At 44.1% G+C, this 25,237-nt stretch overlaps 1 protein-coding gene and 1 long non-coding RNA gene across 4 annotated transcripts in view; one reads left to right on the top strand and one right to left on the bottom strand.

Moving 5' to 3' along the window:
* The window catches only part of LOC131958402 (aromatic-L-amino-acid decarboxylase), a 31,376-nt gene extending 6,732 nt beyond the window's left edge, over positions 1-24,644 (bottom strand). Inside the window, exons 1-11 of one of the 3 annotated variants that reach the window (XM_059323412.1) lie at positions 24,556-24,644; positions 6,916-7,129; positions 6,386-6,499; positions 6,046-6,097; positions 5,451-5,515; positions 4,922-5,056; positions 3,470-3,580; positions 3,332-3,364; positions 2,135-2,296; positions 785-852; positions 36-126 (exon numbers count right to left, since the gene is read on the bottom strand). In XM_059323412.1, coding sequence (XP_059179395.1) covers positions 36-126; positions 785-852; positions 2,135-2,296; positions 3,332-3,364; positions 3,470-3,580; positions 4,922-5,056; positions 5,451-5,515; positions 6,046-6,097; positions 6,386-6,499; positions 6,916-7,116 — 1,032 coding nt within the window. In that variant the 5' untranslated portion in view covers positions 7,117-7,129; positions 24,556-24,644. Of the gene's footprint in view, positions 1-35; positions 127-784; positions 853-2,134; positions 2,297-3,331; positions 3,365-3,469; positions 3,581-4,921; positions 5,057-5,450; positions 5,516-6,045; positions 6,098-6,385; positions 6,500-6,915; positions 7,130-24,149; positions 24,272-24,555 lie in introns of those variants that run through there. The other 2 variants (XM_059323411.1, XM_059323413.1) reach the window with 2 other exon arrangements.
* The window catches only part of LOC131958404 (uncharacterized), a 37,544-nt gene that overhangs the window by 7,771 nt on the left and 4,536 nt on the right, over positions 1-25,237 (top strand). The window contains exon 2 of the long non-coding RNA XR_009389234.1: positions 42-175. This is a non-coding gene — a long non-coding RNA (uncharacterized LOC131958404). The remainder of the gene's footprint in view (positions 1-41; positions 176-25,237) is intronic.

Here is a 25,237-nt window from a genome sequence, read left to right on the forward strand (position 1 = left end):
TGAGCGACTCAGCTAAAATCCGACATGTATCTTACCCTCAGGTCAATGGCCTTGTCGCCGTGTCTGTGCTGTAGATAAAGTGGGTCAACGGTCAAGGCCGTGGTCAGTGTCTCGACGCTCTTTACCCTGTCAAAGGTTAAAGGTTATCAGTTCACCTTGAAGTAAAATGAACCAGGTAATTTCTGTAGACTTTGTTTTAGTGCAGGGGCGTAGCGACCTATTTCGGCACCCGGGGAGCTTCAATTTTACACCACCCCTTGTATTATATAGACATATATGTGAACAAGCACCCAACTCGAAAAGGTCGGGACGCTGTCACCCAGTCACTGTATCATTGACATTTTTATCTCAAACAATTGGTGCTAAATCAGTCCGTCAAACCAATACAGCCCAGTCAAAGTTCACTTTCAAACCTGACGGTCTATTTTTAAACCTCGCGGTCTACGGGGCAATTGAAGTAGAGTTCACTTGTTTCTGTGAACCTGACGCTCAACGGGGCAGGTGAAGTAGAGTTCACTTGTTTCTGTGACCTCGGCATACAGCTCAGAATGAGCTTTAATTTGTTTTTATTTCAACCTCGTTTGGCGCCCCCTAAGGTCGGCGCCCAGGGCGGCCACCCCACCCTTTCTCACCTAGACGCCTCTGACTTTATGACACTAACAGCCAACATCATCATACCACAGTATCAAACAGTCAACATCTTCATACACAGAAACAATCAACATCATCTTACCACAGAAACAGTCAACATCATCATACACAGAAACAATCAACATCATCTTACCACATGAGCGAACAGTCGAAGTTGACCTGTAGCCATTTGTTTGTATTGAAGCCAAACGAGTCCACATTCTAAGAGAGTGGGAGAAATATTTGGTCAATGCCCAGCTAGATCTCTCCCATAACACCAGAAATGTCTGATCTCCCCACCTCCCCCCCCCCCCACACAGAGGGAATATATTTAGGTAAATTGACGAACATACACTCAGTATCGTCAATGTCAAAGTAACCACATATTCAACTGTTGAGGAACGTATTTACCTACCTCCCCCGCTTCTTCAACACAGTCGTCAGTAAATCCAGACCAAGTAACCAGACCAAGTAACTAGACCAAGTAACATGACCAAGTTACCAGACCAAGTTACCAGACCAAGTAATCTGACCAAGTAAAATGACCAAGTAACATGACCAAGTAACATGATCAAGTAACATGACCAAGTAACCTGACCAAGTAACATGACCAAGTAACATGACCAAGTAACCTGACCAAGTAACATGACCAAGTAACTAGACCAAGTAACTAGACCAAGTAACCTGACCAAGTAACCTGACCAAGTAACCTGACCAAGTAGCCTGACCAAGTAACCTGACCAAGTAACCCGACCAAGTAACATGACCAAGTAACATGACCAAGTAACATGGCCAAGTAACCTGACCAAGTAACATGACCAAGTAATATGATCAAGTAATATGACCAAGTAACATGACCAAGTAACATGACCAAGTAACCTGACCAAGTAACATGACCAAGTAACTAGACCAAGTAACTAGACCAAGTAACTAGACCAAGTAACCTGACCAAGTAACCTGACCAAGTAACTTGACCAAGTAACCTGACCTAGTAACATGACCAAGTAACCTGACCAAGTAACCCGACCAAGTAACATGACCAAGTAACCTGACCAAGTAACCTGACCAAGTAACATGACCAAGTAACCTGACCAAGTAACATGACCAAGTAACTAGACCAAGTAACTAGACCAAGTAACCTGACCAAGTAACCTGACCAAGTAACCCGACCAAGTAACATGACCAAGTAACATGACCAAGTAACCTGACCAAGTAACCTGACCAAGTAACCTGACCAAGTAACCTGACCAAGTAACCTGACCAAGTAACCTGACCTAGTAGCCTGACCAAGTAACCTGACCAAGTAACCCGACCAAGTAACATGACCAAGTAACATGACCAAGTAACATGACCAAGTAACCTGACCAAGTAACCTGACCAAGTAACATGACCTTACTGACTTCTTAGACCACTGAACCCAAATTATTCAATAATTGATTTTGAACCCTTAAATCATTGACCTTGAAACCCTTAATGACTGACCTTGACCCTTTAAATCACTGACCTCGACCCCTTCAATAAGGAACTGAAACTCTGGACAGATGAGAGCATTGCCGGCATAAGCAGCGTCGACGTGCAGGTAGACGCCGTGTCTGGTGCAGACGTCCCCCAGCTCCTGCAGGTTGTCGAAGGAACAGCAGGCCGTGGTACCCAGGGTCGCACACACCTGGGTCAATAGTGGACGTTACTAGTGATGTTACGTCACGTGGTGCCCAGGGTCAATAGTGGACGTTACTAGTGATGTTACGTCACGTGGTGCCCAGGGTCAATAGTGGACGTTACTAGTGATGTTACGTCACGTGGTGCCCAGGGTCAAAAGTGGACGTTACTAGTCATGTTACATCACGTGGTGCCCAGGGTCAATAGTGGACGTTACTAGTGATGTTACATCACGTGGTGCCCAGGGTCAATAGTGGACGTTACTAGTGATGTTACGTCACGTGGTGCCCAGGGTCAATAGTGGACGTTACTAGTGATGTTACATCACGTGGTGCCCAGGGTCAATAGTGGACGTTACTAGTCATGTTACATCACGTGGTGCCCAAGTCAATAGTGGACGTTACTAGTCATGTTACATCACGTGGTGCCCAACGTGGTGCCCAGGGTCAATAGTGGACGTTACTAGTGATGTTACGGTACGTGGTGCCCAGGGTCAATAGTGGACGTTACTAGTCATGTTACATCACGTGGTGCCCAACGTGGTGCCCAGGGTCAATAGTGGACGTTACTAGTGATGTTACGTCACTCGGTGCCCAGGGTCAATAGTGGACGTTACTAGTCATGTTACATCACGTGGTGCCCAGGGTCAATAGTGGACGTTACTAGTGATGTTACATCACGTGGTGCCCAGGGTCAATAGTGGACGTTACTAGTGATGTTACATCACGTGGTGCCGAGGGTCAATAGTGGACGTGACTAGTGATGTTACGTCACGTGGTGCCCAGGTATCTTACATCAAGTGGGCCTTACATGAATAATATGAGGGCCCAACATAGACGACACCAGCTTTAAAAAAAAACCAGGAATCTTGTTACTATAAATAGCTGTAGATAAGTACTCACAAAAATGGAATCTTGTTACTATAAATAGCTGTAGATGAGTACTTACATAAAATGGAATCTTGTTACTATAAATAGCTGTAGACGAGCACTTACAAAAAATGGAATCTTGTTACTATAAATAGCTGTAGACGAGTACTCACAAAAAATGGAATCAGCCCGAGCTTTTTATCCTCCTGCACAGGAAAAAGTTTTAAAGCAGGCGTTAGTAAGGTTAAGGATTAGGGTTAGGATTATCAGAATTTTTCTTCAGTTCAATGTGTCAGCCAATCAGATTGTACCTCGATGGCGTCCTCCAACACGTGACCTCGCAGTGAGAACTTCTCGTCCACATCCAGGTGTCGCATCTTGACAAACCCGATCATGCCAGCCTTCTCCACGCATGAGTGAGCCTGAAACCATTTTACACTCAAGGTCACGTTAACTCAAGTGTATCCAGTTCAAGGTCATTTACAGTTTCATTGAAATATTTTACAGTAGTCTGACACATCCACAACCACCCACACATCCACCGCCACCCACACATCGACCACCACCCACACATCCACCCAAACATTCACCACCCACCCATACATCCACCCACACATCCACCACCACACTCACATCCACCACCTACACATCCACCACCTACAGATCCACCACCACCCACACATCAACCTCCACCCCCACCCACACATCCACCACCCCCACAAGTTCACCACCACCTACAGATCCACTACTGCCCACACATCCATATTATCCCCACATTGAGTTCCACCTATACATCCCCACATTGAGTTCCGCCTATACATCATGAACTATATTATCCCCCCATTGAGTTTCGCCTATACATCCATATTATCCCCCCATTGAGTTTCGCCTATACATCCCCACATTGAGTTCCGCCTATACATCCCCACATTGAGTTCCGCCTATACATCCCCACATTGAGTTCCGCCTATACATCCCCCCCCCCACATTGAGTTCCGCCTTTACATCCCCACATTGAGTTCCGCCTATACATCCATATTATCCCCCATTGAGATGCGCCTATACATCCCCACATTGAGTTCCGCCTATACATCCCCACATTGAGTTCCGCCTATACATCCCCACATTGAGTTCCGCCTATACATCCCCCCCCCCACATTGAGTTCCGCCTTTACATCCCCACATTGAGTTCCGCCTATACATCCCCACATTGAGTTCCGCCTATACATCCCCCCCCCCACATTGAGTTCCGCCTATACATCCATATTATCCCCACATTGAGTTCCACCTATACATCCCCCCCCCCCATTGAGTTCCGCCTATACATCATGAACTATATTATCCCCCCATTGAGTTTCGCCTATACATCCCCCCATTGAGTTTCGCCTATACATCCCCACATTGAGTTCCGCCTATACATCCCCCCCCCCATTGAGTTCCGCCTATACATCCCCACATTGAGTTCCGCCTATACATCCCCCATTGAGTTCCGCCTATACATCCCCCCATTGAGTTCCGCCTATACATCCATATTATCCCCACATTGAGTTCCGCCTATACATCCCCACATTGAGTTCCGCCTATACATCCCCCCCCCCACATTGAGTTTCGCCTATACATCCCCCCCCCCCCCATTGAGTTCCGCCTATACATCCCCCCCCCCCCCATTGAGTTCCGCCTATACATCCCCCCATTGAGTTCCGCCTAATGAACTAATCATGACAGCTGTAGCTGTAGAAGAAAGGTCAAGGTGAGCCACTGACCAGCTTGGAGCAGTAGCCGACCAGCTTTGAGAGCAGTTGACCGTCCTCTATGTACGGCTGCTTGAGCTTGAGGCTCTTGATGCTCTTATGTCGGGCAGACAGCAGCGCCACCAACACACACTCACTGGCTGAACCCTGGGGTCAAAGGTCGGCATTAACAAACAATCTCATTGGTCAAGAGATTAGCAAATAAATAATTTGATTGGTCAAGAGATTAGCAAAAAAAATAATTTGATTGGTCAAGAGATTAGCAAAAAAATAATTTGATTGGTCAAGAGATTAGCAAAAAAATTAATTTGATTGGTCAAGAGATTAGCAAAAAAATAATTTGATTGGTCAAGAGATTAGCAAAAAAATTAATTTGATTGGTCAAGAGATTAGCAAAAAAATAATTTGATTGGTCAAGAGATTAGCAAACAAATAATTTGATTGGTCAAGAGATTAGCAAACAAACAATTTGATTGGTCAAGACATTAGCAAACAAACAATTTGATTGGTCAAGACATTAGCAAACATCATCCTGTTTTACCTGTATAACGCCCCCTCCCTGCCCGCTCGTGTGAAGGAACCGGTTAGGCAGGCCAATCATTTGACCTGAAAAGTTGGGACAAACTTTGACATTGTCTATAGGCAGGCGGAATTTTAATGACAAACTTTGACATTGTCTATAGGCAATCCAGTCGAGTGTCAAACTTCAAAGTCAATTACCGATCCAGTCGAGTGTGGAAGTTCAAGGTCGCTCACCGAGCCAATCGTGTCGAAGTTCAAGGTCACTTACCGATCCAGTCGTGTCGGAGTTCAAGGTCACTCACAGAGCCAGTCGTGTCGAAGTTCAAGGTCAGTTACCGATCCATTCGATTGTGGAAGTTCAAGGTCGCTCCCCGAGCCAGTCGTGTCGAAGTTCAAGGTCACTAACCGATCCAGTCGTGTCGAAGTTCAAGGTCACTTACCGACCCAGTCGAGTGTGGAAGTTCAAGGTCACTTACCGATCCAGTCGTGTCGAAGTTCAAGGTCACTTACCGATCCAGTCGTGTCGAAGTACAAGGTCACTTACCGATCCAGTCGAGTGTGGAAGTTCAAGGTCACTTACCGATCCAGTCGTGTCGGAGTTCAAGGTCACTTACCGATCCAGTCTAGCATGAGAGTCTCGAGCTCCACACAGGCGGGACTTGCAGCCTGGGGAACAAACATGACCGACACTGTTGTCTACGTCACATACAGGGGGGGGGGGGGGGGGGGGGTCACGGTCGGGTCACCCAATTATAACGTTCATAAAAATATCAATTAGAAACCCCCCTCTCTCATTTTACACATTTCGGACGAACCCCCACCCAACCCTCGAGTTTCAGGAGAGATCAAAGGGAACAAAATAAAAAAAAAATTCTAGCCTCCCTAGAACTGATTGAGATCTGTTAGCTTAAACAATCACACCGCTACAGACAAACAGACAAACACATCTCTCACCCACGAGAAGCCGATGCAGCCAATGACGTCAGACAACATGTCCGCAAGGATCGACGGGAAGGAATTACCGGAAGCGAAGTAGGCGTGGAAGTTTGGGTGCTGCCAGTGTGTGATCTGTGGGCAGAAGAGTCACGTGATGGTACTGGTCAACTGGTCAAACTTTGGTCTGTCAAACTTTTGTCTGTCAAACTTTGGTCTGGTCCAACTTTTGTCTGTCAAACGTTTGTCTGTCAAGCTTTTGTCTGTCAAACATTTGTCTGTCAAACATTTGTCTGTCAAACGTGTATCTGTCAAACATTTGTCTGTCAAACTTTGGTCTGTCAAACGTTTGTCTGTCAAACATTTGTCTGTCAAACATTTGTCTGACAAACATTTGTCTGTCAAACTTTTGTCTGTCAAACATTTGTCTGTCAAACATTTGTCTGTCAAACGTGTGTCTGTCAAACGTGTGTCTGTCAAACATGTGTCTGTCAAACTTTTGTCTGTCAAACTTTGGTCTGTCAAACATTTGTCTGTCAAACTTGACAGACCCCAGGCATGACAGCTCTCTCCAGGTCCGCCATGATGGTCTCCCACTCCTCCCCCTTCTTGGGTGCTGCGGCAGGAAGTAGTGTCCTGATGTAGCCAGGCTCCACTTCCGGTGTGACTGGCCTTGACCGTATGTTGACCATGTAGTCTGCTATGTAGTCCACCATCTCCCGCCCCCGCTTTCTGAACTCTGAGGCATCCATCTTCAGCTCCTGTCTAAAGGACATCAGCCATAACGTCTAGCTGACAGCCATAACAACTGTCTAGCTGACAGCCATAACAACTGTCTAGCTGACAGCCATAACAACTGTCTAGCTGACAGCCATAACAACTGTCTAGCTGACAGCCATAACAACTGTCTAGCTGACAGCCATAAGACTAACTGTCTAGCTGACAGCCATAACAACTGTCTAGCTGACAGCCATAACAACTGTCTAGCTGACAGCCATAACAACTGTCTAGCTGACAGCCATAAGACTAACTGTCTAGCTGACAGCCATAACAACTGTCTAGTTGACAGCCATAACAACTGTCTAGCTGACAGCCGTAACAACTGTCTAGCTGACAGCCATAACAACTGTCTAGCTGACAGCCATAAGACTAACTGTCTAGCTGACAGCCATAACAACTGTCTAGCTGACAGCATTAATAACTGTCTAGCTGACAGCATTAACAACTGTCTAGCTGACAGCCATAACAACTGTCTAGCTGACAGCCATAAGACTAACTGTCTAGCTGACAGCCATAACAACTGTCTAGCTGACAGCCATAACAACTGTCTAGCTGACAGCCATAAGGCCAACTGTCTAGTTGACAGCCATAACAACTGTCTAGCTGACAGCATTAATAATTGTCTAGCTGACAGCCATAACAACTGTCTAGCTGACAGCCATAACAACTGTCTAGCTGACAGCCATAACAACTGTCTAGCTGACAGCCATAACAACTGTCTAGCTGACAGCCATAACAACTGTCTAGCTGACAGCCATAACAACTGTCTAGCTTACAGCCATAACAACTGTCTAGCTGACAGCCATAACAACTGTCTAGCTGACAGCCATAACAACTGTCTAGCTGACAGCCATAACAACTGTCTAGCTGACAGCCATAACAACTGTCTAGCTGACAGCCATAACAACTGTCTAGCTGACAGCCATAACAACTGTCTAGCTGACAGCCATAACAACTGTCTAGCTGACAGCCATAAGACTAACTGTCTAGCTGACAGCCATAACAACTGTCTAGCTGACAGCCATAACAACTGTCTAGCTGACAGCCATAACAACTGTCTAGCTGACAGCCATAAGACTAACTGTCTAGCTGACAGCCATAACAACTGTCTAGTTGACAGCCATAACAACTGTCTAGCTGACAGCCGTAACAACTGTCTAGCTGACAGCCATAACAACTGTCTAGCTGACAGCCATAAGACTAACTGTCTAGCTGACAGCCATAACAACTGTCTAGCTGACAGCATTAATAACTGTCTAGCTGACAGCATTAACAACTGTCTAGCTGACAGCCATAACAACTGTCTAGCTGACAGCCATAAGACTAACTGTCTAGCTGACAGCCATAACAACTGTCTAGCTGACAGCCATAACAACTGTCTAGCTGACAGCCATAAGGCCAACTGTCTAGTTGACAGCCATAACAACTGTCTAGCTGACAGCATTAATAATTGTCTAGCTGACAGCCATAACAACTGTCTAGCTGACAGCCATAACAACTGTCTAGCTGACAGCCATAACAACTGTCTAGCTGACAGCCATAACAACTGTCTAGCTGACAGCCATAACAACTGTCTAGCTGACAGCCATAACAACTGTCTAGCTTACAGCCATAACAACTGTCTAGCTGACAGCCATAACAACTGTCTAGCTGACAGCCATAACATCTGTCTAGCTGACAGCCATAACAACTGTCTAGCTGACAGCCATAACAACTGTCTAGCTGACAGCCATAACAACTGTCTAGCTGACAGCCATAGCAACTGTCTAGCTGACAGCCATAACAACTGTCTAGCTGACAGCCATAACAACTGTCTAGCTTACAGCCATAACAACTGTCTAGCTGACAGCCATAACAACTGTCTAGCTGACAGCCATAACAACTGTCTAGCTGACAGCCATAACAACTGTCTAGCTGACAGCCATAACAACTGTCTAGCTGACAGCCATAACAACTGTCTAGCTGACAGCCATAACAACTGTCTAGCTGACAGCCATAACAACTGTCTAGCTGACAGCCATAACAACTGTCTAGCTGACAGCCATAACAACTGTCTAGCTGACAGCCATAAGACTAACTGTCTAGCTGACAGCCATAACAACTGTCTAGCTGACAGCCATAACAACTGTCTAGCTGACAGCCATAACAACTGTCTAGCTGACAGCCATAAGACTAACTGTCTAGCTGACAGCCATAACAACTGTCTAGCTGACAGCCATAACAACTGTCTAGCTGACAGCCATAAGACTAACTGTCTAGCTGACAGCCATAACAACTATCTAGTTGACAGCCATAACAACTGTCCAGCTGACAGCCATAACAGCTGTCTAGCTGGCAGCCATAACAACTGTCTAGCTGACAGCCATAACAACTGTCTAGCTGACAGCCATAAGACCAACTGCCTAACTGACAGCCATAACAACTGTCTAGCTGACAGCCATAACAACTGTCTAGCTGACAGTCATAAGACTAACTGTCTAGCTGACAGCAATAGCAACTGTCTAGCTGACAGCCATAACAACTGTCTAGCTGACAGCCATAAGACCAACTGTCTAGCTGACAGCCATAAGACCAACTGTATATCTTGCAGCCATAAGACCAACTGTCTATCTTGCAGCCATAAGACCAACTGTCTAGCTGACAGCCATTACAACTGTCTAGCTGACTGCCATAAGACCAACTGTCTAGCTGTTTATCTACACAACTAAAGCTAATGTCAAATATAAATTGGATATGTACACGACTAAAGCTGCCACATATAAATTGGGTATCTACACGACTAAAGACTTTCTGATCAAGTTGACAATATTCATTTAATTCGATTTTCGAGGTGATGATAGAACATTTAAGCAATACACTTATGAAAGAGATGGTTAACATGAAATCTTAAGTTATGGGAGAGATGTTACAGTTACAGATATAAAGTTGTGGGAGTGACAGATATAAAGTTGTGGGAGTGATGTTACACATATAAAGTTGTGGGAGTGATGTTACAGATATAAAGTTGTGGGAGTGATGTTACAGATATAAAGTTGTGGGAGTGATGTTACAGATATAAAGTTGTGGGAGTGATGTTACAGATATAAAGTTGTGGGAGTGATGTTACAGATATAAAGTTGTGGGAGTGATGTTACAGATATAAAGTTGTGGGAGTGATGTTACAGATATAAAGTTGTGGGAGTGATGTTACAGATATAAAGTTGTGGGAGTGATGTTACAGATATAAAGTTGTGGGAGTGATGTTACAGATATAAAGTTGTGGGAGTGATGTTACAGATATAAAGTTGTGGGAGTGATGTTACAGATATAAAGTTGTGGGAGTGATGTTACAGATATAAAGTTGTGGGAGTTGTGACCTACTTAAGTCTTGTAATGTTTTATTTTGACATTGTCATAATACCATATATGGTCGATGGTGCAACAACCCGGTTTTTTCCACTGTCTTACTAAGAGAGTCTAAGACTCAGAAATTTTCCATCAAGATCTGATTGATTGATTCAGACCAGATGACCACCCCAACCAATGGCCACATGAGTTGAGGGTAACCTCCCATGAGGCCTAAGTCTATAACTAGATCGCCCACAGGCGGCACGAGGCAGTCCACATTGACCAGGCCGTCCATTTTGACCGGCAGTCTATTCTGACCATTTGAACGTGAGAGAGCTTAAGTCCTGAGTGTGCTATGCTTTCTTAAGTTGTTTAAGTATTCTAGTATTATATTACTTGTGGCCAAGTGATTCTTGATGCTATAGCAGTGTTATGTGACCTGTGGCTATTTTTATACAGTGTTAGAATCTGTGATAGTATTTTTTCTTACGCTTAGTAAGTTGGGTTTTGTTATTTTCTAAACTAAATATTTTATCTTGTTTAACCTTGTGTTCTGCCACAACTGTGTTCGCTTATTAAAGGTTGTATGCAGATTGAATGAGTTGTTAACTTCAATAGTTTCACTAGTTTTCCCTAGACATCGAAATCGAGCCCTAGTGTGTTGTTGAGTTAGTGTTCATTCATTTAGGCTTTAAGTCATTTGCATATAACCCCAAGAAAGAATCCGGGGGCGTTCACCATCTATCTGGCTGGTAGATAGGTGTCCGTTACAAAGTGGGGTCTCGCCGGCATTTAATCTGTCGTTCCAGTTGTTGGTTGTATCAGTTAAACACTAAGTTTAGTTTGATTTAGTTGTTTTTCTATCCAGTGGAGCCGTGTTATTAAAACACGCCCAAGGCCAGAGTTATCTAGGTCAAAAGCCAGACGTGTCACGTCCTAGATTGAAGAGGTCAAGTTCATAACGCAGCGTTGGGCCGTGTTAATTTAGAGAATCTAGGCTTGTTGTGATTTTGAAGTTAGTGTTATGGAATCTTTTTTGTCTAATCCCACTGTTGAGGAGGTAGAGAAGTTGAGTAGGAAAGTTTTGATTAGTGTTGTTAAGGAATTGAAATTGGATTATTCTGTTACGCAGAAATCAGAGGTGTTGAGAGATAAAATTGTTGTTCATTTTATTAATGAAGGTGTATTTGATGAAAGTTTGTTGGCTGGGGTGATACTCCGTGAGGAGAAACCTCTAGAGAAGGTAGAATTAGAAGCTAGAATTGCTTTAGAGAAACAGGAGTTAGAGGCTAAAATTGCTTTAGATAAGAGGAGGTTGGAATTAGAATTTGGTAAAGTTAGTGAAGTCACTTCTCTGGTAGATCCAAAAAAGTTGTCGGTGGGGCAAGTGATTGCCAAATTTGGGAAATTAGTTCCTAAATTTGATGAAACAGATTTGGTCGTTTTCTTTAACTCATTTGAGAGTTTAGCGAAGACATGTGAATGGCCCGAAACTTCCATTACTGCTTTATTGAGCACGGTCCTTACAGGGAAAGCTGCAAAAACATACCAGGCACTCTCTCACGACGTTCAAAATAACTATAGTTTGGTCAAGACTGCCATTTTGAAGGCCTACGAACTGACGCCCGAGGCCTATCGGATAAAATTCCGAGCACTCCGCAAGTTACCCACTCAATCATATGTGGAATTTCTCTTTGAAAAAGAGAACATTTTCTCAAGGTGGCTACACTCTGAGGAAGTTTCTGAGTTTGAGAAACTCAGGTCACTTATCCTAAGGGAAGAATTCCTAAAGTCCCTGCCTGAAGACATACGACTACACATACTGGATAACAAGATAATTGACATCCAGAAGGCTGCTGAGTCGGCTGACACATATATGTTGGTGCATAAGAAACCACCAGTGTCAGGAAACCGCCTCAACCCCGTGCTTCCCCTTTTTGGCAGCAATCATCCTGTTGGCCAACACTTGAAGGCATTACAGTCCAGAGAGAAACCAAGATCAACTCTCAATCGTCGAGCAGTATGCCAGTTCTGCAAAAGACCCGGTCACCATGTCAAGGACTGCTACAAACGTCTTCAATTTAACAGAGAGGTGGTGCGTTCTTCTGCGCACTATGCTCTATCCCCTCAAGCAGCCGGTTCAAATATGAACTCTAGAATTCTGAGGGACACTGAACCCAAGTGTCCGCAGGATGGCAGTCAAGTCTCCACACATTATGTGCAGTCACATTTTGACTGTTCACGCCACCATCCAGTTTCTTCCGAGTCTACAGATCTCGAGGGATCGAGAAAGGTTGACTTTTCATCTTTCATTACCGAAGCTATCATTAGCAAACCAGGTGATCCGGTGTCTCAGCGGAATATCACCGTCCTAAGAGACACAGGAGCGTCACAGTCACTTCTTTTGAAAAGTTCAATGGACATTACACCGGAGACGAACACCGGAAATGTTTCCATTATCCAGGGAGTGGGGACAAAATCTACTGTAGTCCCTCTACACAAGTTTGCCCTGAAACATCATCTCGTCGAAGGCGAAGTCATTTTAGGTGTGATAGATAGTATTCCTGTCCCAGGAGTACACCTACTTCTAGGGAATGACCTTGCGGGAAGCAAAGTATACCCCTGTACGGTTCAAAACCCTTTGTCAACAGTTCCAGATAATGATAATGAACTGTATCCTGCATGTGTGGTGACAAGAAGCCAGACCAAACAATTAGCTGACACAACGTCTGAACCACACCTACCATCATCGTCAAGAGATTCGACTCCCAAACTGGAGTCTATGCTTCCAGAGAACACAAGCCTGGGCTTACCCCTGAGGATATCTCAGGAAGACATCATTAAAGCTCAACAAGTCGACGCGGAACTCAAAGCAATGGTCGAAAAGTCACTCTCAGCTGACGATGGGGAATATTTCTCCGAGAACGGCCTCTTCTTTCGTCGCTCTGTACCAGTGGATGCCTCACCTGCCCAACCATGGTTGGGTAAAAACCAGCTGTGGGTACCTCCACCTTATCGGCATGAAATACTGAAACTGGCACATGACCATCCAATGTCAGCGCACCCAGGAATCACTAAAACAATGGCGAAGATCAAAGAACTGTTTTTTTGGCCCAAAATGAGAAATGATGTGTCGCGTTACTGCAAAAGTTGCACGAACTGTCAGTTGGCCGGAAAGCCAAACCAGAAAATTCCTAAGGCCCCTTTGAGTCCGATTCCTGTATTAGAAGAACCCTTTTCTAAAATCGTCATGGACTGTGTAGGTCCCTTGCCTAAAACCAAGGCGGGCAACGAGTACCTACTTACCTTTATGTGTTCAAGTACCCGTTTTCCCGAGGCGTTCCCCTTACGGAACATTAAGGCAAAGACTGTAGTCAGAGCCATGACCCGGTTCTTCACTACCTTTGGATTACCTAGAATCGTTCAAACAGATCAAGGCAGCAACTTCACCAGTCACCATTTTCAGGAAGCGCTAACCAAGCTAGGCGTTACCCACATCACCAGCTCAGCCTACCACCCTCAGTCTCAAGGCGTACTTGAGAGGTTCCACCAGACCCTAAAAACCATGCTAAGAACATTCGCTAAAAGTAACACCCAATGGGATGAGACTGTTCCATGGATTATTTTCGCCGCGAGAGACTGTGTCCAGGAAGCTTTAGGTTACTCTCCTTTTCAACTTGTGTTTGGACATTCTGTCCGTGGTCCCCTGAAGCTGATCCACGAGCGTTGGACAGGTACCAGTGATCATCCAGTGGAAAACTTTGACGATTTTCACGTTCGACTGAAAGCCGTGTGCGAAATGGCTCACAAGAACTTAAGAAAGGCCCAAGTGAGAATGAAAGGACTGTATGATAAGAGTTCTCGTAAACGAACATTCAATCCAGGCGAGAAAGTTCTTGTGCTAGTGCCTAATCTGAACAATGCGTTATCCTTAAGATATTGTGGACCCTTTACTGTGCATTCAAAATTAAGTGATTTGAACTATGCTGTCAATACGCCTGACAGAAGAAAGAAACAGACAGTGTATCATGTTAACTCACTGAAAAAGTATTATGATAATTGTAACAATTTTCATTCCACAGCTAAAATTACTTTACCTGTATGTTCAAATGTTTCTGATGATGTGATACATGATAAATTGAAACCCCCAAAATTGGTAAATTCTTCCTTTTTAGATCATCTAAATGACCACCTTATGCATTTGTCCACAGAGGAAAGCCATAAATTGTCTCAGTTATTTGAGACATTTCCCTCTATTTTTGGGGATGTCCCCAAAGAAGCGAAGGTACCACCTCATGATGTAGACGTAGGTGATGGAAAACCCATCAAACAACACCCCTATAGAGTTAACCCGGAAAAAGCTGTTTTGATAAAAGATGAAATTGATTATATGCTCAAGAATGATATCATTGAACCCAGTTTCAGCAACTGGAGTTCCCCATGTCTTCTAGTCCCGAAAGACGGTGGATCTTTCAGGTTTGTGACCGACTTTAGGAAGGCAAATGCGCTCACCAAAGCTGATCCCTATCCATTACCTCGAATAGAAGACGTTATTGATAAAGTTGGTCAAGCTAAGATAATTTCCAAAATTGATTTACTATCAGGATACTGGCAAATCCCCTTATCTGACCGTGCAAAAGAAATATCTGCTTTTGTAACCCCTAATGGTTTTTATAGATACAAACGTATGCCCTTTGGTATGCGAAATGCTGGTCAAACCTTCCAGCGGGTCATTAACTCTGTCATTGCTGACATAGACCAATGTGAGGCCTACATAGATGATATAGTTGTATTTTCTAATACTTTTGAAGAACATATTGTTCAGTTGACTAACCTTTTTAGAAAATTGTCTGAAGTTAATTTTACTGTAAACTTGCATAAAAGTGATTTCTGTAAAGGTTCAATTACCTATTTGGGTTATCAAGTGGGAACGAACCAAGTTAGGCCCATTGAAGCTAAAGTAGATGCTATTGTAAAGTTGCCTCCTCCCAAAAATTGTAAAGAAATCAAAAAGTTCCTTGGGATGGCTGGTTACTATAGGCGGTTCTGTCAAAACTTTTCAGCTGTTGCTGAACCTCTTACTGCATTATTGAAAAAGGGTGTTGAGTTTGAATGGTCAACTAAATGTCATGAAGCTTTTTTAACCATTAAGTCATTTTTATCTAATGCTCCTGTTATGGCTGCACCAGATTTCAGCAAGCCCTTTAAACTTGCCATTGATGCTAGCAACTTAGCCATTGGCTCAGTCTTATTTCAAGAAGACTACATGGGGATTGACCATCCAATTGCTTTTTTTTCCAGGAAGTTAAATGAGAACCAAAAGAATTACTCTACTATTGAAAAAGAAGCTTTAGCTTTGGTTTTGTCCTTACAACATTTTGAAGTCTATGTCACTTCTTCAACCAATCCAGTCAGAGTGTTTTCTGACCATGATCCCCTGAAATTTACCTCTAAGTTAGGACAGAAGAATCAAAGAATATTGAGATGGTGTTTATATTTCCAAAATTTTAATCTGGAAATTTCCCACATTAAGGGTATTGATAATGTTGTGGCTGATTGTTTGTCAAGGATGTAAAATCTTATTACACACATTGATCATGTGACATGTTTTGTGGTTCATTAGGACCATACACAAGTGTTTTGTTTAGGTGACACTCACATGAATGTGAGTGGTATGAGTTTTGAAATTTTTCAAAATTTCAAATCCTGTTGCAAATTTTGTTTATTTTCAGGTGAACCTTAATTAAAGGTGGTTTTTGATTATGTGTAATATTTTATGATAATATGTCTCATATGACTCAGTTGATATTGTAGCTAGTCATTGAAATAAAGGTTTTACCCTGTCGGGTTTACCACTTTTAATATCCACATGGAAAGATTGTAATACCCCCTTTTGAGGGATTTTGATGTATAATTATTTTTTGAAAGGGTTACTCCCCTTTCACAAATTGTAAAAGTTTGAGTTACTTCCCCTTTATGTCCAGGGATGTTTTCATCTGATATTAAGATTTTGATTGGCTACATTTGTAGAACATTTTTTTTTATTTCATTGCCAGATTGGTTCCTTATGTATGTTTTGTGGAACCTATCTGTCACTTCCAAAAAGGGAGGGGATGTGACCTACTTAGGTCTAGTAATGTTTTATTTTGACATTGTCATAATACCATATATGGTCGATGGTGCAACAACCCGGTTTTTTCCACTGTCTTACTAAGAGAGTCTAAGACTCAGAAATTTTCCATCAAGATCTGATTGATTGATTCAGACCAGATGACCACCCCAACCAATGGCCACATGAGTTGAGGGTAACCTCCCATGAGGCCTAAGTCTATAACTAGATCGCCCACAGGCGGCACGAGGCAGTCCACATTGACCAGGCCGTCCATTTTGACCGGCAGTCTATTCTGACCATTTGAACGTGAGAGAGCTTAAGTCCTGAGTGTGCTATGCTTTCTTAAGTTGTTTAAGTATTCTAGTATTATATTACTTGTGGCCAAGTGATTCTTGATGCTATAGCAGTGTTATGTGACCTGTGGCTATTTTTATACAGTGTTAGAATCTGTGATAGTATTTTTTCTTACGCTTAGTAAGTTGGGTTTTGTTATTTTCTAAACTAAATATTTTATCTTGTTTAACCTTGTGTTCTGCCACAACTGTGTTCGCTTATTAAAGGTTGTATGCAGATTGAATGAGTTGTTAACTTCAATAGTTTCACTAGTTTTCCCTAGACATCGAAATCGAGCCCTAGTGTGTTGTTGAGTTAGTGTTCATTCATTTAGGCTTTAAGTCATTTGCATATAACCCCAAGAAAGAATCCGGGGGCGTTCACCATCTATCTGGCTGGTAGATAGGTGTCCGTTACAGAGTGATGTTACAGATATAAAGTTGTGGGAGTGATGTTACACATATAAAGTTGTGGGAGTGATGTTACAGATATAAAGTTGTGGGAGTGATGTTACAGGTATAAAGTTGTGGGAATGATGTTACAGATATAAAGTTGTGGGAGTGATGTTACAGATATAAAGTTGTGGGAGTGATGTTACAGATATAAAGTTGTGGGAGTGATGTTACAGATATAAAGTTGTGGGAGTGATGTTACAGATATAAAGTTGTGGGAGTGATGTTACAGATATAAAGTTGTGGGAGTGATGTTGCAGATATAAAGTTGTGGGAGTGATGTTACAGATATAAAGTTGTGGGAGTGATGTTACAGATATAAAGTTGTGGGAGTGATGTTACAGATATAAAGTTGTGGGAGTGATGTTACAGATATAAAGTTGTGGGAGTGATGTTACAGATATAAAGTTGTGGGAGTGATGTTACAGATATAAAGTTGTGGGAGTGATGTTACAGATATAAAGTTGTGGGAGTGGTGTTACAGATATAAAGTTGTGGGAGTGATGTTACAGATATAAAGTTGTGGGAGTGACAGATATAAAGTTGTGGGAGTGATGTTACAGATATAAAGTTGTGGGAGTGATGTTACAGATATAAAGTTGTGGGAGTGATGTTACAGATATAAAGTTGTGGGAGTGATGTTACAGATATAAAGTTGTGGGAGTGATGTTACAGATATAAAGTTGTGGGAGTGATGTTACAGATATAAAGTTGTGGGAGTGATGTTACAGATATAAAGTTGTGGGAGTGACGTCACATGTGTAGTCCACTAACACAGAAAGGCTGAGATAAGAACCAGAGTTCTGAGAATCTCAGCACCTGGAAGGTTAGGTGTTGGGGGGGGGGGTGGAAGGTAAGTGTTGGGGGTGGGGGGGGGTGCTGGAAGGTAGGTGTTGGGGGAGGGGGGTGGTGGTGGTTGGTGGAGTATTTGGCACTGAAGGAACTTAAGTGGGCGGATGTTTTAAGAGGTCATGTATTGTTTAGGGTCAAGGTTAAATAGAGGTCGTGTATGTTTTGTACTTTAAGTTCTAATTTATGATCTACAACTGGCTGGGCCTTCGTTTGGACTGACTACAACAGACACACAGAGACAGCTGTAGCTGGTACTTGGACTGACAGACAGAGACAGCTGTAGCTGGTACTTGGACTGACAGAGACAGCCGTAGCTGGTGCTTGGACTGACAGAGACAGCCGTAGCTGGTACTTGGACTGACATGGACAGCCGTAGCTGGTACTTGGACTGACTACAACAGACAGACAGCCGTAGCTGGTACTTGGACTGACAGACAGAGACAGCTGTAGCTGGTACTTGGACTGACTACAACAGACAGACAGCCGTAGCTGGTACTTGGACTGACAGACAGAGACAGCTGTAGCTGGTACTTGGACTGACTACAACAGACAGACATCTGTAGCTGGTACTTGGACTGACAGACAGAGACAGCTGTAGCTGGTACTTGGACTGACAGAGACAGCCGTAGCTGGTGTGTGGACTGACAGAGACAGCCGTAGCTGGTACTTGGACTGACATGGACAGCCGTAGCTGGTACTTGGACTGACTACCTCAGACAGACAGCTGTAGCTGGTACTTGGACTGACAGACAGAGACAGCTGTAGCTGGTACTTGGACTGACAGACAGAGACAGCTGTAGCTGGTACTTGGACTGACAGAGACAGCTGTAGCTGGTACTTGGACTGACAGGCAGAGACAGCCGTAGCTGGTACTTGGACTGACAGACAGAGACAGCTGTAGCTGGAACTTGGACTGACAGACAGAGACAGCTGTAGCTGGTACTTGGACTTACAGACAGAGACAGCTGTAAATGGTACTTGGACTGACAGACAGAGACAGCCGTAGCTGGTACTTGGACTGACTACAACAGACAGACAGCTGTAGCTGGTACTTGGACTGACAGACAGAGACAGCTGTAGCTGGTACTTGGACTGACTACAACAGACAGACAGCTGTAGCTGGTACTTGGACTGACAGACAGACAGCCGTAGCTGGTAGTTGGACTGTCAGACAGAGACAGCTGTAGCTGGTACTTGGACTGACAGACAGAGACAGCTGTAGCTGGTACTTGGACTGACAGACAGAGACAGCTGTAGCTGGTACTTGGACCGACTACAACAGACAGACAGCTGTAGCTGGTACTTGGACTGACAGACAGAGACAGCTGTAGCTGGTACTTGGACTGACTACAACAGACAGACAGCCGTAGCTGGTACTTGGACTGACAGGCAGAGACAGCCGTAGCTGGTAGTTGGACTGTCAGACAGAGACAGCCGTAGCTGGTACTTGGACTGACAGAGACAGCTGTAGCTGGTACTTGGACTGACTACAACAGACAGACAGCCGTAGCTGGTACTTGGACTGACAGAGACAGCTGTAGCTGGTACTTGGACTGACAGAGACAGCTGTAGCTGGTACTTGGACTGACTACAACAGACAGACAGCCGTAGCTGGTACTTGGACTGACAGGCAGAGACAGCCGTAGCTGGTACTTGGACTGACAGACAGAGACAGCTGTAGCTGGTACTTGGACTGACAGACAGAGACAGCTGTAGCTGGTACTTGGACTGACTACAACAGACAGACAGCCGTAGCTGGTACTTGGACTGACAGGCAGAGACAGCCGTAGCTGGTACTTGGACTGACAGACAGAGACAGCCGTAGCTGGTACTTGGACTGACTACAACAGACAGACAGCCGTAGCTGGTACTTGGACTGACAGACAGAGACAGCTGTAGCTGGTACTTGGACTGACAGACAGAGACAGCTGTAGCTGGTACTTGGACTGACAGACAGAGACAGCTGTAGCTGGTACTTGGACTGACAGACAGAGACAGCTGTAGCTGGTACTTGGACTGACAGAGACAGCTGTAGCCGGTACTTGGACTGACTGACAGAGACAGCTGTAGCTGGTACTTGGACTGACTACAACAGAGACAGCCGTAGCTGGTACTAGGACTGACTACAACTGACAGAGACAGCTGTAGCTGGTACTTGGACTGACAGACAGAGACAGCCGTAGCTGGTACAACGTTCAGTCAACCACACACGATAGTGCCAGCCACGATAGAGACCAGTGCCACGGCTGGGTTCTAGTTGACTTCCTGGTACTGGAGATAAACAAATCATGTGGCTCTATGTGGAAGTGTAACATTGCTACGGTGGGGTGACACTATGATGTGGTGACACTATGATGTGGTGACACTATGATGTGGTGATACTGATGTGGTGACACTATGATGTGATGACACTATGATGTGGTGATACTGATGTGGTGACACTATGATGTGGTGACACTATGATGTGGTGACACTATGATATGGTGACACTTTGATGTGGTGACACTATGATGTGGTGACCCTATGATGTGGTGACACTGTGATGTGGTGACACTATGATGTTGTGACACTATGATGTGGTGACACTATGATGTGGTGACGCTATGATGTGGTGACACTATTATGTGTTGACACTATGATGTGCTGCCACTGATGTGGTGACACTATGATGTGGTGACACTATGATGTAGTGACACTGATGTGGTGATAGTGATGTGGTGACACTATGATGTGGTGACACTATGATATGGTGACACTATGATATGGTGACACTATGATGTGGTGATACTATGATGTGGTGACACTATGATGTGGTGATACTATGATGTGGTGATAGTGATGTGGTGACACTTTGATGTGGTGACACTATGATGTGGTGACACTATGATGTGGTGAAAGTGATGTGGTGACACTATGATGTGGTGACACTATGATGTGGTGATAGTGATGTGGTGACACTATGATGTGGTGACACTATGATGTGGTGAAAGTGATGTGGTGACACTATGATGTCGTGACACTATGATGTGGTGATAGTGATGTGGTGACACTATGATGTGGTGATACTGATGTGGAGCCACTGATGTGGTGACACTATGATGTGGTGACACTATGATGTGGTGACACTATGAAAGTCGTGACACTATGATGTGGTGATAGTGATGTGGTGACACTATGATGTGGTGACACTATGATGTGCTGCCACTGATGTGGTGACACTATGATGTGGTGACACTATGATGTGGTGACACTATGATGTGGTGACACTGATGTGGTGACACTATGATGTGGTGATAGTGATGTGGTGACACTATGATGTGGTGACACTATGATGTCGTGATACTATGATATGGTGACACTATGATATGGTGACACTTTGATGTGGTGATACTATGATGTGGTGACACTATGATGTGGTGATACTATGATGTGGTGACACTATGATGTGGTGATAGTGATGTGGTGACACTATGATGTGGTGACACTATGATGTGGTGATAGTGATGTGGTGACACTATGATGTGGTGACACTATGATGTGGTGAAAGTGATGTGGTGACACTATGATGTCGTGACACTATGATGTGGTGATAGTGATGTGGTGACACTATGATGTGGTGATACTGATGTGGAGCCACTGATGTGGTGACACTATGATGTGGTGACACTATGATGTGGTGACACTATGATGTCGTGACACTATGATGTGGTGATAGTGATGTTGTGACACTATGATGTGGTGACACTATGATGTGCTGCCACTGATGTGGTGACACTATGATGTGGTGACACTATGATGTGGTGACACTATGATGTGGTGACACTGATGTGGTGACACTATGATGTGGTGATAGTGATGTGGTGACACTATGATGTGGTGACACTATGATGTCGCGATACTATGTTATGGTGACACTATGATATGGTGACACTTTGATGTGGTGATACTATGATGTGGTGACACTATGATGTGGTGATACTATGATGTAGTGATAGTGATGTGTGGACACTATGATGTGGTGACACTATGATGTGGTGACACTATGATGTGGTGATAGTGATGTGGTGACACTATGATGTGGCGACACTATGATGTGGTGACACTAAGATGTGGTGATACTATGATATGGTGACACTATGATGTGGTGACACTGATGTGGTGACACTATGATGTGGTGACACTATGATGTGGTGATAGTGATGTGGTGACACTATGATGTGGTGACACTATGATGTGGTGACACTATGATGTGGCGATAGTGATGTGGTGACACTATGATGTGGTGACACTATGATGTGGTGATACTGATGTGGAGCCACTGATGTGGTGACACTATGATGTGGTGATACTATGATATGGTGACACTATGATGTGGTGACACTATGATGTCGTGACACTATGATGTGGTGACACTATGATGTGGTGACACTATTATGTGGTGACACTATGATGTGGAGCCACTGATGTGGTGATACTGATGTGGTGACACTATGATGTGTTGACACTATGATGTGGTGACACTATGATGTGGTGATAGTGATGTGAAGACACTATGATGTGGTGACACTATGATGTGGTGACACTATGATGTGGTGATACTATGATATGGTGACACTATGATGTGGTGACACTGATGTGGTGACACTATGATGTGGTGACACTATGATGTGGTGACACTATGATGTGGTGACACTATGATGTGGTGACACTATGATGTGGTGATAGTGATGTGGTGACACTATGATGTGGTGACACTATGATGTGGTGACACTATGATGTGGTGACACTATGATGTGGTGATACTGATGTGGAGCCACTGATGTGGTGACACTATGATGTGGTGATACTATGATATGGTGACACTATGATGTGGTGACACTATGATGTCGTGACACTATGATGTGGTGACACTATGATGTGGTGACACTATGATGTGGTGACACTATGATGTGGTGATACTGATGTGGAGCCACTGATGTGGTGACACTATGATGTGGTGATACTATGATATGGTGACACTATGATGTGGTGACACTATGATGTCGTGACACTATGATGTGGTGACACTATGATGTGGTGACACTATGATGTGGTGACACTATTATGTGGTGACACTATGATGTGGAGCCACTGATGTGGTGATACTGATGTGGTGACACTATGATGTGTTGACACTATGATGTGGTGACACTATGATGTGGTGATAGTGATGTGAAGACACTATGATGTGGTGACACTATGATGTGGTGACACTATGATGTGGTGATACTATGATATGGTGACACTATGATGTGGTGACACTGATGTGGTGACACTATGATGTGGTGACACTATGATGTGGTGATAGTGATGTGGTGACACTATGATGTGGTGACACTATGATGTGGTGACACTATGATGTGGTGATATTGATGTGGTGACACTATGATGTGGTGACACTATGATGTGGTGACACTATGATGTGGTGATACTGATGTGGAGCCACTGATGTGGTGACACTATGATGTGGTGATACTATGATATGGTGACACTATGATGTGGTGACACTATGATGTGGTGACACTATGATGTGGTGACACTATGATGTGGTGACACTATGATGTGGAGCCACTGATGTGGTGATACTGATGTGGTGACACTATGATGTGGTGACACTATGATGTGGTGATACTGATGTAACAATATGATGTGGCGACACTATTGTGGTGACATTGTGGTATGTCAGTGCCGTGTTATGATACTGTGTGGTGACAAGGTGTTTTGGTGACATGATGGTGACACTGTGGTGTTGTGACATGTAGACACTATCGTGTGGTGGCACTGACTTTGTTCCGATAACATAAGACAAAAAAGTTTTATTTTAAAATTCGAATCCTTTCACTTCTTAAAATAAGAGCGTCATTTATAATTTTTAAGTTTGAAGTTTTACCTTTGAGCTAAATCATTGTTCAGACCACACTGACGACTTTGACAACATTGACCAACTTGGTGTGTCAAAATAATCCAGTAAGAAATCCGAAGCACCCACGCGAGCAACACACGAGAAAATTCTTGGACCAACTATTTCATTCACTCCTGACCCGTTGCAAGTGATAAGACAACTTTTTAAATTTCGGCCATTTTTAACACTACGAAAAACTCGTGTAGGGAATTAAATTCGTCTATTTTCATATAAATAAATAAATAAATAAATACATAGTTTGTCTCTAATAACGTTTGAATGACCTCACATATTTTAAAATTCTTGTAAGAAGGTGAGTATAGCTAGTTGTACATTCGCACTTAAAGATAAACTGATGCAGAATTTGATGTCAGAAATGTAAACATCTACTTACTGGTGATACCCGCTAGTTAAAATTCTCTCCCATCGTCTGCCGAGTGAGCTGCATCCGTGTCAGCACGTGCAGTCAGCCGCCGTCACACTCGTCTGCCGTCAGTCGTCTGATGCAACTAGTCAAGGGAGGTAATGGCCGACCTTCTGTCCACTCTGGTCGCCACTTCTATTTTTAGCAACACAGCCATACCCCCACCACCCACCTAATTCTTCCACACACCCACGATTTCGTGGGCGGTCTACATTCATGACGTCACTCATACAATCCAACTGCTCCCACACAACTGTCCCCACACAACTGTCCCCACACAACTGTCCCCACACAACTGCTCCCACACAACTGTCCCCACACAACTGTCCCCACACAACTGTCCCCACACAACTGTCCCCACACAACTGTCCCCACACAACTGTCCCCACACAACTGTCCCCACACAACTGCCCCCACACAACTGCCCCCACACAACTGCCCCCACACAACTGTCCCCACACAACTGTCCCCACACAACTGTCCCCACACAACTGTCCCCACACAACTGTCCCCACACAACTGTCCCCACACAACTGTCCCCACACAACTGTCCCCACACAACTGCCCCCACACAACTGTCCCCACACAACTGCCCCCACACAACTGTCCCCACACAACTGTCCCCACACAACTGTCCCCACACAACTGTCCC

The sequence above is a fragment of the Physella acuta genome, unplaced genomic scaffold (assembly GCF_028476545.2).
Source record: "Physella acuta isolate Inbredline_101_S28 unplaced genomic scaffold, ASM2847654v3 ptg001326l, whole genome shotgun sequence".
NCBI classification, from domain to species: domain Eukaryota; kingdom Metazoa; phylum Mollusca; class Gastropoda; family Physidae; genus Physella; species Physella acuta.